Consider the following 17,913-nt stretch of genomic DNA (forward strand, 5'->3'; position numbering starts at 1 on the left):
CAGGTATAACCACCGTAATGACCCAACACAGGAACGTGTCCTTCAGTCCACGATGTTGTACTGAATTAGTTAACTTAATCAAATGCCCAACTAAACTAATCACCTCTGCCTACATAGTAATGCTATCCCTTCATTCTCCACATGTTCCTGGCTGGTTCCATCCTAACTGGCTGCTTCTCCCCACCAGAAAGGATGTGATGGAGAGGGTCCAGAGGAACTACACAGGAATAACCCCAGGAATGAAAGGGTCAACGTATGAGGAGCGTTTGATGGCTCTGGACCTGTACTCACTGGAGTTCAGAAGAATGAGGGGGGGAATCTCATTGAAATCTATTGAATATTGAAAGGCCCAGATAGAGTGGATGTGTAGAGGATGATTCCTGTAGTGGAAGAGCCTAGGACCAGAGGTCAGAGGTTCAGAATAGGAAGTCCATTTAGAATAGAGATGAGGAGGAATTTCTTCAAGAGGGTGGTGAATCTGTGGAATTCATTGTCACATCCGACTGTGGAGGCCAAGTCAGGAGGATGGGATTGAGAGGGACAATAAGTCAGCCATGATCAAATAGCAGAGCAGACTCGATGTGCCGAATGGCCTAATTCTGCTCCTACGCTCGGGAGCCACTTCATTAGGTACATCTGTATACCTGCACATTAATGTGAATATCTCACTAGCCAATCATGTGGAAGCAACTCAATGCAGAAAAGCATGCAGACATGGTCAAGAGGCTTCACTGTTGCTCCCACCAAACATCACGATGGGGAAGAAACGTGATCTAAGTGACTTCGACTGTGGAACAATTGCTGGGCCTGGTCTGAGTATCTCAAAAACTATTGATCTTCTGGGATTCTCATGCACGACAGTCTCTAGAGTTACAGAGAACGGTGCAAAAAGCAAGAAGTGTCGATTGAGAGGCAGTTCTGTGGGGGGGGGAAGAAACCCTTATTAAAGAGAGAGATCAGATGAGAATGGATTGGCTTGTCCAAGCTGACAGGGAAGTGACAGTAACTCATGTTACAACAGCAGTGTGCAGAAAAGTATCTCTGAATGCACATGTTGTACCTTGAGGTGGCTGGGCTATAGCATCAGAAGACCATGAACATCCACTCAGTGGCCACTTTATTAGGTACAGGAGGTACAGTGAAACCCCGTTATAATGCGATCGTTTGGGTCCATAAAATGTCATCGCGAAAAAAGCGGGGTCGCGCTAAATCAGGGTTGTTGTTACTGTAGAAATTAAAACAAATTAATTTTTAGTAAAACTTTTTAATACACAAAAACATTCAAGAATATTAGCAATCACCTTTTACAGTTTATTTCTTAAAAAAGTGATCGAGTGTTCCTTGCTTGAACGTAGCATGTCGCTGGCAGCAAGCAAAATCTACAATGCTTCTGAGTTGGAGGTTTTTAATGTGGTCCACCTCCTGGGTCTCCAGCCAGTGGAGGCTGCCTCGAGGTGTTCCATGACTTCAGACACTTTTGGGGGTGGGGGTGGACTTCTTGGCTTGAGCTTTGAGAATAGGACCAGAAATTGGAAGGCCTTCTGAGCAAGCTTGAACGAACCACTCGTACAGGCAGTCATCGAGGCTGGCATCTTTGGCTGTCTTCAGGCGTTTGGCTTTTAGCCCTGCTTCTTCTTCAACTTTGCAAAGTGACGTGCGTAACTTTTCTTTGTGAGATTTCCAGCCACAAAGTGTTGATTCTGGTATCCCGAGGTCTCGTGCAACTTGAGTTTGAATTTTAGCCTTGATCGCGTCTAGTGCGTGAAGCTCATCTTTCACAGAAAAAGATTTTCTTTTTCTAGCAGTTTGTTCCATTTTGAGCGGAAAAAAAAAGGTCCAATGACTTTCACAAAATGCTGGTAAAACGCAGCAGGCCAGGCAGCATCTGGTCGAGACCCCTCGTCAGGACTAGCGGAAAAAAGAGATAGCAAGAAATTTGAAGGTGGGAGGGGGAGGGAGAGACCCAAAATGATAGGAGAAGACAGGAGGGGGAGGGGTGAAGCCAAGAGCTGGGAAGTTGTTTGGCAAAAGGGATACAAGGCTGGAGAAGGGGGAGTATGGATTGACATGGACATGGAGTCCAATGAGTCATCACGTTATATCCAAATTCGCATTAAATTGGGGCACGTAAAATCAGAGTTTCACTATCTAATAATGTGGCCACTGAGTGTACATATTACAGTCTTGTGCTTCTCCAAATGGGTGCTCTGGATGTCTACCTCGGCATGAGCAGTCATTAGCTAGGCAGGGAGAGCACTCTGCAAGATCGATCACAAGGCCATGAGATACAATCGCGCTGTACAAGTGGCACTTTTAGGTTGCATGTTGGGAGTGGTCCGAGCAGAAGGATTAATTATGCTCCTTAACATGAAGTGCCGTGGGTCTGGAACACCTGCCCATCACATGGAGTTAGGCTACCAGCCTCGAGGGATGACTCAGCTGAAAGTCAACCAACTGTATGAGACAAAGAGCAAAGAATCCAGGAAACAATCGCTGGCAAACACTTGGGCCTCAGCTTTTATTTCTGGAACTGGATGCATCAACCCTGAATGGACAACAATTAAAACAAAGGGTCCCATTCAGAACACCACACTGTGCATGTGAGAAAGACGTAACACTCTGCCCCTGAAAGGTCCCTGATGGCTCCCTGTCAAAGCTGTTGGCCTATCAGTTTCAGGGACAGGGGCCATGTTTGCACTATGTTGACGTCAATATTAGATGTTCTGTGTTACCTCAGACTCTCAGCCTGCTTTCTTAATTGTGAACTGGTCACATCAGGAGTAAATAAATGTTGGTGGGCGCTTGTCAAATAGTTGACATAATATGAATAAAGGGGATATTTTAGGCTGGTGAGCCTGATGTCAGTAGTGGGTAAATTATTGGAAGGTATTCTAAGGGACAGGGTATATAAGTATTTCAAAGTTCAAAGTAAATTTATTATCAAAAGTACATGTGTGTCACTATATACCCCCCGAGATTCATTTTCTTGTGGGCATTCACAGTAAATGCAAAGAAACACGATAGTCAATGAAAGAACTTAAGAACATAAGGAGCAGGAGCAGTCTAGTCTTGTTACCTGTGGAAACAACTTTCCTGCCTCTATCTTATCTATCCCTTTCATAATGTTATGTTTCTATAAGACTGCACCCAACAAGATGGACAAAATTTGTGCAAATACAAAAAGGAAAAAAAAAAACAAAGTAATAATAATTAATAAGTAAGCAATAAGTATTGAGGACATGAATGAACAGCCCTTGAAATTGAGTCCACAGGTTGTGGGAACATCTCAGTGATGGGGTGAGTGAAGTTGAATGAAGTTGTCCCCTTTGGTTCAAGAGCCAAATGGTTGAGGGGTAATAACTGTTCCCTCAACCTGGTGATAAGGATTCTGAGGCTACTGTACCTCCTTCCTGGTGACCACAGTGAACACCGCCTAGATGGTGGGGATCCTTGGTAATGGACCTGCTCTCCTGTGAACATTTCATGTAGATGTATTCAGTGGTGGGGAGGGCATGATTAGGGATAGTCAACATGGCTTGGTGTGTGATAGGGTGAGACGAGAATTAGAGATGATAACCTTGAGGATGACAAGTGAAATATTTAAACAACCAAAATGCTAAAGAAGACAAACTATAAGTGGGTCTCTATGTCATAGGATCAAAGGTCTAAGTAAGTTTATTATCAAAGCACATACGAGGAGTGATTGTTAAGTTCGCAGCCTAAAGTAGAATAAGTCAATTTTAGAAAACCTAGCACATTTATTTTTCAACCTAGTCCCCTCCTCCATTTACACACTTAGTCCAGTGGTCGTGGAACATACGGATCTTGGACCTCCAGAAAGTGTCCACAGCGTGGGTGATTGATAAGTTTGTGGCCTAAGGTAGAAGGAGATGAGTTAAACAGCTCTCGTTACATGCACATGCAGTTCAACTCTTTGAGTGACTGTGCAAAAAGTTTGAAGTTAATAACTTATCCTGGCACTTATCCTTGTAAGCAGAACAAGTGCTACACATGCCCTTACACTTCCTCCCTCACCACCATTCAGGGCCCAAGACAGTCCTTCCAGGGGAGGCGACACTTCACCTTTGAGTTGGCTGGAGTGATATACTATGTCCGGTGCTCCCGATGTGGCCTTCTATATATTGGCGAGACCTGACGCAGGCTGGGAGACTACTTCACTGAACACCTACTCTCTGTCTGCCAGAGAAAGCAGGATCTCCCAGCGGCCACACATTTTAATTCCACATCCCATTCCCATTCTGACATGTCTATCCACGGCCTCCTCTATTGTAAAGATGAAGCCACACTCAGGTTGGAGGAACAACACCTTATTTTCCGTCTGGGTAGCCTCCAACCTGATGGCATGAACACTGACTTCTCTAACTTCTGTTAATGCCCCACCTCCCCTTCTTACCCCATCCGTTATTTATTTATCACTATATTTTTTTTAAAATTTCTCTCTCTCTTTCTCCCTCTGTCCCTTTCACTATACTCCTTGCCCATCCTCTGGGCTCCCCTGCATCTTTCTTCCTCCCTAGGCCTCCTGTCCCATGATCCTCTCCCTTCTCCAGCCACGTATCCCTTTTGCCAATCAACTTTCCAGCTCTTGGCTCCATCCATCCCCCTCCTGTCTTCTCCTATCATTTCAGATCTCCCCCTCCCCCTCCCACTTTCAAATCTCTTACTATCTCTTCTTTCAAGAAGGGTCTCAGCCCGAAACGTTGACTGTACATCTTCCTATAGATGCTGCCTGGCCTGCTGCGTTCACCAGCATTTTTTTTTATGTGTGTTGCTTGATCTGGATGGTGGCGGTTGCTAATGATAGTCCCAGTTTAGACCTGTGGTGATTCAAGTTCAGTTGTCTGTACCTGAGCCTGGTGGTGTAGGAGCTAAGGCACCCATACCTCCTGCCTGATGGTAATAGTGAGAAGAGATCAGGGCTTGGATGGCGGGGCCTTTGATGGATGCTGCTTTCCCGCGGCAGTGCTCTTTGTAGATGTGCTCAGTGGTGGGATGGGCTTTACCTGTGAAGAACTGGGTGGTATCCACCACTTTCACTAGCCTTTTCCATTTTTGGGCAATTGTGTGGATAGTGTGGAGAGCTTTCAGAGGTTATAGTGGAACATTGATAGGATGCAAAACTGGGCTAAGAAGTGGCAGATGGAGTTCAACCCAGATAAGTGGGAGGTGGTTCATTTTGGTAGGTCAAATATGATGGCAGAATATAGCATTAATGGTAAGACTCTTGGTAGTGTGGAGGATCAGAGGGATCTTGGGGTCTGAGTCCATAGGACACTCAAAGCTACTGCACAGGTTTACGGTGTGGTTAAGAAGGCATGCGGTACATTGGCCTTCATCAATCATGGGATTGAGTTTAAGAGCCGTGAGGTAATGTTACAGCTGTACAAGATCCTGGTCAGACCCCACTTGGAGTACTGTGCTCAGTTCTGGTCACTTCACTACAGGAAGGATGTGGAGACTATAGAAAGGGTGCAGAGGAAATTTACAAGGATGTTGCCTGGATTGGAAAGCATACCTTATGAGAATAGGTTGAGTGAACTCAGCCTTTTTTCCTTGGAGCAACAGGGGATGAGAGGTGACCTGATAGAGGTGTATAAGATGATGAGAGGCATTGATTGTGTGAATAGTCAGACGCTTTTTCCCAGGGCTGAAATGGCTAACACAAGAGGACACAGTTTTAAGGTGCTTGGAAGTAGGTACAGAGGAGATGTCAGGGGTAAGTTTGTTATGCAGAGAGTGGTGAGTGCGTGGAATGGGCTGCTGGCGATGGTGGTGGAGGCAGATACAATAGGGTCTTTTAAGAGACTCCTGGATAGGTACATGGAGCTTAGAAAAATAGAGGGCTATGGGTAACCCGAGGTAATTTCTAAAGTAAGTACATGTTTGGCAGAGCATTGTGGGCCAAAGGGCCTGTATTGTGCTGTAGGTTTTCTATGTTTCTATGTCACTAAAGATTCATTTTCTACATTCCTATTTGGTCTTCTTCCCTGCAAATCTTGGCACTGTCAGAGATAAGAGTGATGAAAGATTTCAGCCGGATATTGCATGGAGAAACGGTATCAGGGCAACTGGAACCATCAATGCTGGCTGATTATTGTTGGACACTTAAGTGAGAAGCCTCAGACACTGACTACCAATGAAAATCATCAACGAAACATCTTTAGCTTAGTTGAACTATTGCAAAGTGTCAGTACCAATATGCAATTAAATGCATTATATTCAGTAAAAGTTCATTTCTCATTTCTCCGAATTCCTACATGATACAAGTAGTCCAAAAGTATATTTAGTTTCAGCTTCAAGCAGTCTATCGTTTATAATAAAAAAAAATTCAGAGGAAAGAATACTTCTGAAAAAATTTGTTCTCCAGTATAATTGAACCACTACCTTCCGATCACTGCTGTCGTAATGCGTTACACAAACCGCTATGCCACCATGCCTGGCAGAGCACTCCAGGCACCCATCAATCCGCGTGTGGGGGGGGGGGGGGGAGAAAAGTGTCCTGCACATCTCCTTTGAACTTAACCCCTCTCACCTTAAATGCATGCCTTCTGGCATTGGGCATTTTGACCCTAGGAGAAAGATATTGGGTCTCTATCCTTATCCATGTCCCTCACAATCTTATCAACTTCTATTTGGTCACCTCATCGTCTTCTCCAAACGATAAGAGGAGGCAGCATATGGGGGAGAAGAAGCAGAACAGTCACTCTCTTGTACAACACTGGTGCAGAATACTTGGTCTGTATGGCCTTTATCCCAGCTGTAACACTTAAGGGTGCTATGGTAGTGTAATGGTTAGCGCAATGCTTTACGGCACCGGTGTTCAATTCCCGCCACTGTCTGTCAGGAGTTTGTACGTTCTCCCTGTGACCACGAGAGTTTCCTCCAGGTGCCGTGGTTTCGTCCCACATTCCAAAGAAGCAGAGATTAGGGTTAGTGAGTTGTGGGCGTGCTATGATGGTGCCAGAAGCATGGCGACAATTCTAGGCTACGCCCAGCACATCTGCGTTGGTCATTAACACAAACAGCGCACTTTAGTGCATGTCTCGATGTTTGAATGTACATATGACAAATTAAGCTAATCCTTATATTTATTGCATTTAATTTTGCTCTTCCCTTTATTGGAAGGCTTTGAACAGGGTGCAGAAGAGGCTTACCAGGACACCACCTGGATTAGACAGCATGTCTTATGAAGATAGGTTGAGTGAGCTAGGGTTTTCTCTTTGGAGCGAAGGAGGATGAGAAGTGACTTGATAGAGGTGTATGAACTGATGAGAGGCAGAGATTAAGTGGTAGCCAATGCTTTTTCGCCAGGATGGCAATGACTAATATGAGTGTGTTTAACCTTAAGTGGTGTTGGAGGAATGTTTCAATGTTTGATATACACGTGTCTGATCTAATAATCTGATTCTATAAACTAACATGATTCAAAATGGCTCAATTTAATATCAAAGAGTGTATGCAGTATACAACATGAAATTCTTACTCTTCACAGAAACATCCATTTGTGGAACGAGCTTTCAGCAGAAGTGATTGAGACAGGTTCGATGTTGTCGTTTAAAGTTAAATTGGATAGATATATGGACAGGAAAGGAATGGAGGGTTATGGGCTGAGTGCAGGTCGGTGGGACTAGGTGAGAGTAAGAGTTCAGCATGGACTAGAAGAGCCAAGATGGCCTGTTTCCATGCTGTAATTGTTATATGGTTATATAGTTATATATCCATGAAACAAGAAACCACACAGAAATAATGATATGACATCAGAACTCCAAACACCACCCTCCCCCTCCCATCACACAAGCAGCGGAAGCAGTGACCCTCCCCCCACTTGTGGCAGTAGAAACACTGATACTTTCCCCCACCACTTCCCCACCATGCAAGCAATAGCAACAGTCCCCAAAGAGACCTTGATCTGCAGTCCATCAAAAACTACAGTCCATAATAGTCCATTAGGATCAAGGATTTTCAGAGCGTGCACACTCATATCACTGTTAGTCACAGCAAAGTTACTGTTACACACTTACATAAATGAGGATGTTTATCTTGCCCAGGTATGGTTTCAAATCCGTGTAGATGCAGATGGCTCGCATTTTCACAGTCTGTCCTGGTTTGTACATCGCCTTGTCTGTCTGAACCAATGTGGAGATTCTCTCGGGAATAATCTCCGCAGAGGTGCTGTTGGAAAACAGTAAGTGCTGGTCTCCATGGCCCTCCACCACCAAGTTATATTGGTTTTCTGGCAAGCCTTCCTGAAGAATGAAGAAAGAAAGAACAAAGTTACAAGTATTAAAGTTACTCTGACGAACAGTCAAAATTGTGTATCGCCCCCATCATTCTAATTGTAGCAATTTGTCCCCCGACACACCCATATTACAGTTATAAAGTCATAGACCACTACAGCACAGAACCAGACCCTTTGGTCCATCTAGTCTGTGACAACCTGCTCTTCTGCCTAGACCCATCTGCATGAGTCCTTCATACTCCTCCCATCCATGTACTTATTCAAACTTTGCTTTGTTGTAATTGAGCCTGCATCCACCACTTCTACAACACTCTCTCCATCCTCTGAGTAAAGAGGGTTTTCCTTCAAATTCATTTTAAATATTTCACCTTTCACCCTTAACCCATGGCCTCTCCTCCTAGTCTCACTCAGCCTGAGGGGGAAAACTGCTTGTATTTACCCTATCTATACCCTTCATAATCTCCTATACCTCTAAAAGATCTCCTCTTTTCTTGTGCTTTAGTGAATAAAGTCCTTACCTACTCAATCTTTCCCTATAACTCGGGTCCTCTGCACTCATTCAAGTTTATTGACATCTTTCCTGTGGGTAGGTGACCGACACTGCACAATGCTCCAAATTTGGCCTCGTCATCTTTAACATAACATCTCAATTCTTGTATTCAATGTTCTGATTTATGAAGGCCAATGTGCTAAAAGCTCTCTTTATGACCCTCTCTACTTATGATGTCTATATAAAGTGTCATTAATATTGTGAAGACAGCATGTTATTCTCTGATTTTAGTGGGGATGAGCTCCCACTACCTATTAAATGTTCCCAATGGCATGTGTCTCAAATAGCCTCTGACAACCAAGTCCAGCTCCTTGCCTTCACATGTGCCTTAGCTACTAAGATCACTGGAGCTGTTCCTTCTAACAGGGGCAAAGGCAGATTACTGGCACCTTAAAACCAATCACTTTCGGTACATGAGTCTCATCAGCCATGTTTGGCAGCCCATCTAGGAGATGGGAAACTCTGATCTCAAATCTCTGCTGCCTTGCAGCGACGCTCAATCGTAGGGAAGGCTTCAGGAGAAATTCCTGAGGAAAAATCTGGAGTTATAGTCCCTAAAGTAGTCCTAAGTTAAGTTCAATGCTGACTGACAATTCCTGTGACACTATTGGTGCCAACCCATATCAGTCTCTGCCATTCCTTTGGATTCATCAGCTGCGTAGAGAGGGGGGGCTTGCTACATGGGTAACAGCTTGCCCTCCATATCGTACTGCCCTGGCTTGCATATCGATAACATAGACAGTGAGGACACAACATCCATGGCCTGAGGGCCTCCATTCTCCACCTTGGCTCCCTTTGTTTCGATAGAATTGAGGTCAGCATTGAAGATTAAAGGATGCAGTTGAAAGGAGATGTGTGGAGCAACTTCTTTTATACCGAGTGCTAAATGCCTGGACCTGGGAATAAAAGTTAAAAATTCCTTGAAAGTGGCGAATCCAAGAAAGATGGTGGTTTGGCATTGCCTCACCTAAGATTTTATTATTGGGCAATTAATATCTGATATTTAATATTTTGGACGCAAGATTGGAATATAACTCCAAGCCCACATTGGGTAAACCTTGAAGGCCACTCTGTACAAGGGTTTTCTTTAGCTTCCATTTTAGGAACTTCACTTCCTTTGGTACTATCTAAATTGAATAAACAAATGTTTAACCCTATAGTTAAACGTACATTGCGAATATGGTTTCAATTTTGTAAATTTTTAGCCTGAATGAATTTGCTATCAAGTCCTATTATATCCAATTTCTTTTTTCAACCCTTGGTTATGGACCAAGCCTTTTTGATATGGACATCGAAAGGTATAATATGTTTTCGTGACTTATTTCTGGGTAACTGTTTTATGTCTTTTGAGCAGTTATCTAAGAAATTTGATTTGCCTAGATCCCATTTTTTAAGATACTTACAAATAAGAATTTTTTAAATACTACATTGCCTACCTTTCTGACTTCATATCTTACTGATATTATTGATAAAATTTTAGGTTTAAATCCTTTTCAGAAGGGATTAATAGCAATTATCTATGATATAATTATGAAATTACAGCCAGATATATCTGATAAAATTAAAAATGAATGGGAAAGGGAACTTCAACTTTGTCTACCTATAGAGAAATGGGATAAATTTTTTCAATTAGTTAGTACTTCTTCTATATGTGCTAAACATACATTAATACAATTTAAAGTAGTGCATACAGCCCATATGTCCAAAGATAAATTAGCCTGTTTTTATTCCCATATAAACCCTATTTGTGATAGAGATCACTCTGAGGTGGCTTCTTTAACTCATATGTTTTGGTCCTGTCCTCTTTTGATAAAATATTGGAAAGATATTTTTGATGTTATCTCAACAGTTCTATGTTTTGATTTACAACCCCATCCCATTACGGCAGTTTTTGGATTGTCAATGGTAGAGCATAGATCTTTGTCTTCTTCAGCCTGTCGGATGATAGCATTTGTTACTTGAATGGCCAGAAGATCTATTTTATTGAACTAGAAGGAAACCAATCCTCCTACTACATTCCAATGGTTTTCCCAAACTCTAAAGTTTAGATTTAGAAAAAATTAGAAGTGATATTTTCGATCCTTCGGTTAAATTTGAAGAAACTTAGAACCCTTTTATGCAACATTTTCATATGATGTAATTTGACCTTTCCGAATTTTTTTTATTAACTTAAATTATATGAATAGAGGAGCGGAGTTGACGACATTACTGAATGTGTCTGATTCAAGATATTGGTCTAGCCCTGTTTTGTTCCGTTTTTTTTTTTGGGTTTAGTATTCAGTTTTTTTTTCTTTTGGGGGTTTTTCTTTGTTTATATATTTTTTTCCTTTTTATTTTTTTTTTTGTTTATGACTAATTTCATTACGAGTTTGGAAGTCTATTATACCTATGTTACTTAGAATCTTTTTTGTATATGTTTATTAAGATTATTCCAATCTCTTTGTATCAACATTGTTACTGTGTTTATAATTTTGAAAATTAATAAAAAGACTTAAAAAAGAAAGTGGCGAATGACCTGAAAATCCTACCCCACAGGCACCTTTTAAAGCACTCTCATTTTAAACCTCCCTTGAACTCCCCTATACTGAGAATAAAACTGTGAGATTAAGTTTATTGTCATCTAACCAAACATGTATATTATGAAACTAAACAACATTCCTCCAGACCATGGTGCACTCACAAAACGTACATTGTACACAGCACATAAAACAAAATATTACCATAAATAATTTAAAATATAATTCAAAAATGCATGTCGTGCACAACACAGGTAAACAGTTTGCTGTCCTACTGACTGGTCTTTGGCGGTGGCCGGGTATTCATTAGTCTCACAGCCTGAGGGAAGAAGTTGTTTCCCAGCCTGACAGTCCTAGTCCTGATGCTCCTGTACCTCCTTCCTGACAGTAGTGGGTCAAATAGATTGTGGGATGGGTGATAGGGATCATCAACAATACTTCAGGCTAAGAATACTTACCTTACCTATGCCCCTACCAACCTCCATAAGGTCACCCCTCAGCCTTCTACACTCCAGGGAAAAAAAAATTCCAGACTATCCAGTCTCCTCTTATAACACCCACCAATCCCAGCAACATTCTCATAAATCTTTTTTGAACCTCCTCCAGTTTAATGACATCCTTCCTATAGAGAGACAGGGGCCTTTGTTGCCTGGGATTGACCACGAATGTTGCGTGCTAGCTGTCTACATTCAGACAATGGACAGTACTGTATGGAGAGCAAGCCGATGTCTATGCAACAGGCTGACGCAGCTGATGGATCCAAAGGAGTGACATAAACTGATACAGTTTGCTACCAGCAGCATCTCCGGAGTTGCCAGTCAGCATTGAACTTAATGTAGGATTGCCTTAGAGAATCCAGCTCTGGATTTTTCCACAGGGTTTACTCCTGAAGCCTTCCCTGTAAGTGGGTATAGGCATAAAGCAGTGGAGGTTTGAAATCAGAGTTTTCTTTCTCCGATGACCTGCCAATCATGGCTGATCAGCCCTATCTTCCTGAAGTGGTTTTAAGGCACCTGTGTCCCACCTTTACCCCTTCTCCTGTCAATAGAAATGGTTCCACCACGTGAAGTCCATTCCTTCCCTCAGAAAGGCAACCAAAGTTGCAGAAAGCACTCCAAATGTGGTCTTGCTAACATCTTGTGCAGCTGTAGCAAGATGTCTCAATTCCTGGACTCAACATCCTGACTGTTGAGGACAAGCATGCCAAACACTTGCATCACCATGTCTACCAGTGTCGGCACTTTCAAGGACATGTGTACCTGCATACCGAGGTCTCCAGAATTAATCTTTAATTTTTAACACAGCAATTAGAATACATCAGTCATTCATTAAACACTGCACTGGATCTAAACTAACCCACACACAAAATGCTGGCGAAACTCAGCAGGTCAGGCAGTATCTATAAGGATGAACAAACAGTCGACATTTCGGGCCCAGACTGGAAAGAAAGGAAGGACCGGAAAGAAAGGTGGAAGAAGCCAGAATAAGAAAGTGGGGGGGGGGGGGGGGGGGGGGGGAGGGAGGGGAAGGGGATGGAGTACAAGCTGGTAGGTGAAAGGCCCTTCCTTTCCAGGAGGTGAATGGGCAGGTGTACTTGCACTGGCAGGGATATACATCAGGAGGGAAATTAGTGGGGAAGGACAAATGGGAACCACAGAAGAGCAATCCCTGTGGAAAGAGGAGAGTGGGGGTACAGGGTGGGAAGTAAAGATGTTTTTGGTGTTAGAGATGGCAGAGCTTGCAGAGAATGATGTGTTGGATGCTGAGGCTCGGGGTGGTAGGTGAGGACAAAGGTGGGAAGATGGGATAAGCACAGATGTCAGGGAAATGGAGGAAATGTGGGTGAGAGAAGCATTGATGGTGGAGGAAAGGAAACAGAGTTCTTTGAAGAAGGAGAACATCTGCTGGAGGAACTCAGCAGGTCAGGCAGCATCTATGGAGAGGGATAAGCAGTCAACATTTCGGGTGGAGAACCTTCATCAGGATCTAAACTACTTCCTTCACTTCCAGGCTGAAATACTTACTGTGGGCAGAACCAGTTTTCCGATGCTACCTGAAAGAAACAAAGTCCAAACACAGTTTCAGTTAATAAACTGGTGAAAGTTATTGAAAATAATCAGTGTAAAATGAAATGTGATTCAAAGTTCAAGGTACATTTCTGATCAATGTATGTATGCCATACAGAGCCTTGAGATTCATCTTCTTTCAGGCAGCCACAAAACAAAGAAACACAATAAAATCCATGAAAGACTCCATACAAAGACCATCAAACAGCCAAAGTGCAAAAAAAAACAAATTATGCAAAAGCAATAAAAACTGTAAACAGTAAAATTAGTAATAAATCATTCCTAACATATAGAAGAGAAAGGAAATAGAATAGGGCCAGGTCCTGAGTGGCTGTCCAGCTGTCCAGAATCAGCTTTATTATCACTGAAATATGTCATGAAAGTTGTTGTTTTGCGGTAGCAGTACAGTGCAGTACGTAAAATATTCCATAAATTATAATAAGAATCAAAAGATACAAATGCAGCAGATTCTGCTTAATAGGGACACCTTGGGCCCAGTATATTTTGGATGCTGTCCCAATTAGCTAGTTACATGGAAATAGTTAAAAAGGTATGAAAAAGACAAACTACCATTTAACTGAGTAACAAATTATAACACTTAAATGGAATACAGAACAAATTGGAAGACTATCAATACTACTACAGTGCTATAAACCAGTATTCATTCCTAATCAATGGAGAAATTCATCCTTGCCCTGTTCTTTTGATTTACTGTAAATGAACAAAATCAGGACAGACATCTTCTGTAGATAATGGACTGATTGCCTTCATACAATGCTGTCGAAGATTACATCCTCCAAATCTTCTTTTTCCTTGTAACATTCAAGCTGATTGTCAATACCTTCAAATGTTTGTAGTTCCTAACTTGTTGAAGTAGTGAAATCATTTTATTTTCATTCCTGGCCATTCCTGGCATCTCCAAGCCTGAATGCTTGAAACTGCAGTGAGCAAAACAGTTCTGAATTGTCCAGCTGCTTATATCTCACCAACAATCAGTGACAAAAACCATTGTTTTTTAGAACACAAACACACACAACTGATGCTAGTTGAAAACTTTTCTGTCTAAGCAAAGTGTAGTGTTTAATGGCCACACAAGTGTATCTGACCGATCCTCGTTAGAAACTGTTCAGCATAATATCCCAAGTAAATGAAGGGAATCCCAGCTGTTTTCTTGATTAGTTTTTGTTATTTAAGAGTTGGCCCAATTAAGCAGCTGCCCCAATTAATCAATGACCTAATTAACCAGAATCTATTGTATATGCAAAAACAGTGTAAAATCTACTGAAAGAGTGCAGTGCAGGTAAACAATAAAGTATAATAAACTCATTGAATGTCAAACCCTCATCATGTTTAAATATGTAGTACATGGATCTTTGCTTTGAAATCTGTGACATGCTAATGTAAAGAACCAATACTGGGAGATGTGTTCAGGTCAGATACTCGTTTCCAGTGGTGATGAAATGGCCTGCGATTATATCTCAAACTCTCCAATGGTCCTCTGGTTTTACCAACCATTCTGTCTTTATCAATATATTGGAATGGTTTAATTTTCTTCTTGGACTCTTAAAGCAGATAAAAAGACAACTTCTGTCTCATACCTGACTTAGCTCCCAGTATTTTGGTATTAGTATGGGTTTATTACAGTCACATGTATTGAGATACAAAGGCTTGTCTCGCATACTGTTCATACAGATCAGATCATTACATTGAGCCAGAATAAGGTAAAACAATAACAATGCAGAATGAAGTGTAACAGCCACAGAGAAGGTGCAGTACAGGTGAACAATAAGATTGGGCTCCATGGTAGCATAGCGTTTAGCTTGATGCTATTATATCTCTGGGCATTGAAATTCAGAGTTCAATTCTTGCATCCTCTATAAGAAAGTTTGTATGTTCTTCCCGTGTGTGTGTGGGTTTCCTCTGGGTGCCTTGGTTTCCTCCCCATCCTGTCTTCTCCTATCATTTTGGATCTCCCCCTTCCCCTCCCACTTTCAAATCTCTTACTAAATCTTCCTTCAGTTAGTCCTGACGAAGGGTCTCAGCCTGAAACGTCGACTGTACCTCTTCCTAGAGATGCTGCCTGGCCTGCTGCGTTCACCAGCAACTTTGATGTGTGTTGCTTGAATTTCCAGCATCTGCAGAATTCCTGTTGTTTGCTCACTACCTTTGCTTTCTTTTTGCACTATTTTATTTACTCATTTACATCTCTTGTTATACCTTAAAGATTTTTATGTACTGCACTGTACCGCTGCCTCATCATAACCAATTTCATGACCAATGTCATGATAACAAACCTGGATTTGATTCTGATCTTTTTTTAAAATCAGAACTTATATTATTTTTTTGCCTTGCACGATACTGCTGCTAAACAACAAATTTCAGAACATACATCGGTGATAATAAAACTGCTTCTGATTCGAAGGCAAAGAGCAGCTACGCTCAGCCACAGTCTTCTCATAGAACACAGAACAGTACAGCACAGCACCAGACCCTTCGGCCCACAATGTTCTGCCGTACCAGTTAGTCATCAAACAACGTAGTAATGAACCAAGTAAATTAGTAACTAAAGTAAAGATGGTGGCCTGGCTCACTCCCATGCTTACTCCCCAAAGGAGCAGAATGCACAGATCATGGGAGTTGAGAAGGGAAATGCATGTGTAAAGGAAATAATACCAGCTTAGATTTCCTTGGTTGCTTTTATGGCTCTTCTAATTATCTCTGGAAAAGGCTAACAAAGTTCTTTAAAACCTGATCCCTCACACGTAAAGTACCAGTGACACCCAACTATTCAAACAGCCTGTCAACCCTCTGTTCTCTGCACAATAGCAATGTCTTAAGTCTCTGGTCTCGGTGGAGAGAGATAATGGGAAGAAACGCGGAAGCAAGCCCACCTTTCAATTGCACTATCAGTTTCAGGAGTAGAAGAGGTTTAAGGCACACCATTAGAAAACAGACTTGTTGGGCGAGAGGCAAAGACTGCCCAATAGGTATTGTTTAGGAATATTCCCCAGGGTGGAGATTTCCCTCTGTCACACACATTTTGGAAACCCAAGCTTGTTAATAGTTGATGTTGGTTAACTTGGGGGGGAGGGGTCAATATATAGCGTCAAATATGCCATACAATCCTGTCACCAAAATAAAAGCCTTATTCTTCTGTGCTCTTGTTTCAGGCAGTAAACAGAAACTGATATAAGATTATTTTTAATCAATTTCAATGTGGTTCTTTTAAATTAATGCTTTTAGTGAGTCAGTTAATCATCATCTTGGTATTATTGCTTCTAGCCTGCTTAGAAACGAGCTGCAATTCGATATTCAATGCCCCACCCCATCCCTTCCGACCGATCTTTATAGCTTTAGTGTTTTTATTCTTAAGATGCTATAATTTTTGCAAGTCCGCCCTGCAAGCTTTTACTTATTTATTTTATTTAGAGATGCAGCGTGGAACAGGCCATTCCGGCCCTGCAAGCTGCGTCACCCAGCAACCCACAGATCTAACCCTAGCCTAGTCATAGGACAATTTATAATGACCAATTAACCTACCAACTGGTGCCTCTTTGGACTGTGGGAGGAAACCACAGCACCCGGAGGAAACCCACATGCACACAGGAAGGGTCGAACAAACCTTCTTACAGAGGACGTCGGAAATGAATTTTGAACTCCGATGCTCTGACCTGTAATAGTGTCGCGCTAACCGCTATGCCTCCATAGTGACCCAACAGGCCTCAAGAAGACAAGTTGGCACTGATATGTGGCAGGATATAACCATAAGACATATAAGCAGAATTATTCCATTCAGCCCATTGAGTCTGCTCCACCATTCCATCATGGCTGATTTATTATCCTTCTCATCCCCATTCTCCTGCCTTCTCCCTGTAAACTTTGACATCTTTACTAATTAAAAAACCTATCAATCTCCGCTTTAATTGCACAGATTCACCAGCATCTGGCTAAAGAAATCCCCCCTCATCTCTGTCCTAAAGGGATGTCCTTGAATTCTGAGGCTGAGACCTCTGGTCCGAGACTTCCCCATTACAGGAAATATCATCTCCACATCACACTGGCAAACAACACTACCTCCACAAATGAAAAATGCAGTGGCGTGTTTAAGTTCAATGATCTTACCAGACCAAACAAGGTTATACACTGAATACTCTAGTTACTGGTGGATGTAGGTTTGAATTCCTTGGACTCCCTGCTTAACAATAAATGATACCAACTCAAATGAACTACACCAATGTTGTTGTTATCTATTTCTGCTTTTCCTGGACACACTCCATACTCATTTTTTCTTGATTCATTGAGGCTTCACCACCTAATTTCTGCTCTAACGTGCTGCCAGCATGAACCAACAGATTCAAGGGCAGCTTCCATTCCACTGCTGAGCATTCTAGCCAGACGCATCTCGGTTTGGTATAGCAGGTGCTCTGGCCATGACAAGAAGCTGCAGAGAGTTGTGGACACAGCTCAGCACATCACAGAAACCACTCTCCCCTCCATGGACTCTGTCTACACTTTTCACTG

General features: G+C 42.2%; 1 protein-coding gene across 1 annotated transcript in view; it reads right to left on the reverse strand.

Moving 5' to 3' along the window:
* cd109 (CD109 molecule) overlaps positions 1–17,913 on the reverse strand; it is a 255,125-nt gene that overhangs the window by 220,048 nt on the left and 17,164 nt on the right. The window contains exons 3-4 of the mRNA XM_072267001.1: positions 13,351–13,379; positions 8,043–8,267 (exon numbers count right to left, since the gene is read on the reverse strand). Coding sequence (XP_072123102.1) covers positions 8,043–8,267; positions 13,351–13,379 — 254 coding nt within the window. The remainder of the gene's footprint in view (positions 1–8,042; positions 8,268–13,350; positions 13,380–17,913) is intronic.

The sequence above is a fragment of the Mobula birostris genome, chromosome 8 (genome assembly GCF_030028105.1).
Source record: "Mobula birostris isolate sMobBir1 chromosome 8, sMobBir1.hap1, whole genome shotgun sequence".
Lineage (NCBI taxonomy): Eukaryota > Metazoa > Chordata > Chondrichthyes > Myliobatiformes > Myliobatidae > Mobula > Mobula birostris.